Source organism: Triticum aestivum, chromosome 2D, assembly GCF_018294505.1.
Source record: "Triticum aestivum cultivar Chinese Spring chromosome 2D, IWGSC CS RefSeq v2.1, whole genome shotgun sequence".
NCBI lineage: Eukaryota > Viridiplantae > Streptophyta > Magnoliopsida > Poales > Poaceae > Triticum > Triticum aestivum.
In genome coordinates, this window is record NC_057799.1 from 34,899,167 (window position 1) to 34,900,444 (window position 1,278).

Below are 1,278 nucleotides of genomic sequence, written 5' to 3' on the forward strand. Positions count from 1 at the left end.
CGGCCAGTAAGTCCAAACTTGAATCAACTTCCAAGTCCATCAGACACAAGAAAAATCCCAGCTCTCCTCTACTACCACATTACATTCTTGCAAAAAGTTAGGTCTAAGTAACTGAGTAATGTAACTGTCGAGTTTTTGCAAATTTAAGTTTCATTTTTCTTTTGCCCCTATGGCCCTGTATACAAATATAATATTATGTAACTGTCAAAATAGACGGGTGCGGCAACGCGCGCCGGCGATGATCTAGTTGATTCTTAAATGTTCACAATTTGAGTTAAATGTTGGAACACTTTGCGGGAAAAAAAGAGTTTCATGTTAGAACAACTTGAGATGAGGATGGTTGGATAAATCCGAAGGTAGAGACGATAGCCAATGTAAAGTACACGTATGCAACTTACAAATATACACATTCAAATTTTATTATGACACTAAACCAAAGGGGCAAACTATAAACAATAAATGGGACATGTATATGTGATGTTTGTATTCCGTGCAATCAATATTCTTGTTCATCCCCCTCATGCCTAAATCTTGGCTCCGCCCCCGTTCAACTAGAAGCCCCCTACTACAAATCCTCTCCCAAATTTCCTTGTATCATGGCAAAAGGAAAAAAGAATTCCGTGACAAGAAAAATCAAAACAAAATCAATTCTATACATACAAGTATACAACGCGTGTTACACAGTGGCACGAGCCGAGCCACACCAATTCTCAACCCCCGCCCTGTTGCCGCCGTCTCTTGGCCGCGAGCACTGCGAGAGCGAGCAAGATCACAGCAGGAGCAACCACCATGCCGAACGGGAACCTACCACGCCGCCTGCGCCTCCGTCGTCCTTTCCCGCCACTGCGTCGCTTACCCTTGCGGCCACCCCCCTCGCCGTTGTCCTCACCATCAGTGCTACCATCCGATTGGTCGCTACCATCAGATGGCTTTGCCTCTGCTGGTGCACTAGGTGGCTCCTGAACTGGTGTTGGGGCCGCGGGTTGTGGCTCCTGCGCTGGTGGTAGCTCCTCAACCGGTGGTGGCTCCACGGATGGCTCCTCCATGGGCGGCGGTTCCACGGGCGGGTCGACCGCTGCCGGAGGATCCTTGGCGGGTGGTGGCTCCTCAACTGGTGGTGGGTCCATCGGTGGCTCCTCCATGGGTGGCGGTTCCACGGGCGGGTGGACCGGCGTCGGAGGATCCTCGGCAGGTGGTGGCTCCTCAACCGGTGGTGGCTCCACCGGCGGCTCCTCCATGGGTGGCGGTTCCACGGGCGGGTCGACCGGCGCTGGAGGA

The 1,278-nt window shown here is 51.6% G+C and overlaps 1 protein-coding gene across 1 annotated transcript; it reads right to left on the bottom strand.

Annotated features, from left to right (window-relative positions):
* Positions 1-472: 472 nt before the first annotated feature.
* Positions 473-1,272, bottom strand: LOC123048543 (early nodulin-75). The gene has a single exon (XM_044471625.1). The coding sequence runs from the start codon at positions 1,236-1,238 to the stop codon at positions 711-713; it is 528 nt and encodes a 175-aa protein (XP_044327560.1). The 5' UTR covers positions 1,239-1,272; the 3' UTR covers positions 473-710.
* Between the last annotated feature and the right edge of the window lie 6 nt (positions 1,273-1,278).

Excerpts from the sequence above, each read along its gene's own strand:
- LOC123048543 (XM_044471625.1), bottom strand. The coding sequence starts at position 1,238 with ATGGAGGAGCCGCCGGTGGAGCCACCACCGGTTGAGGAGCCACCACCT.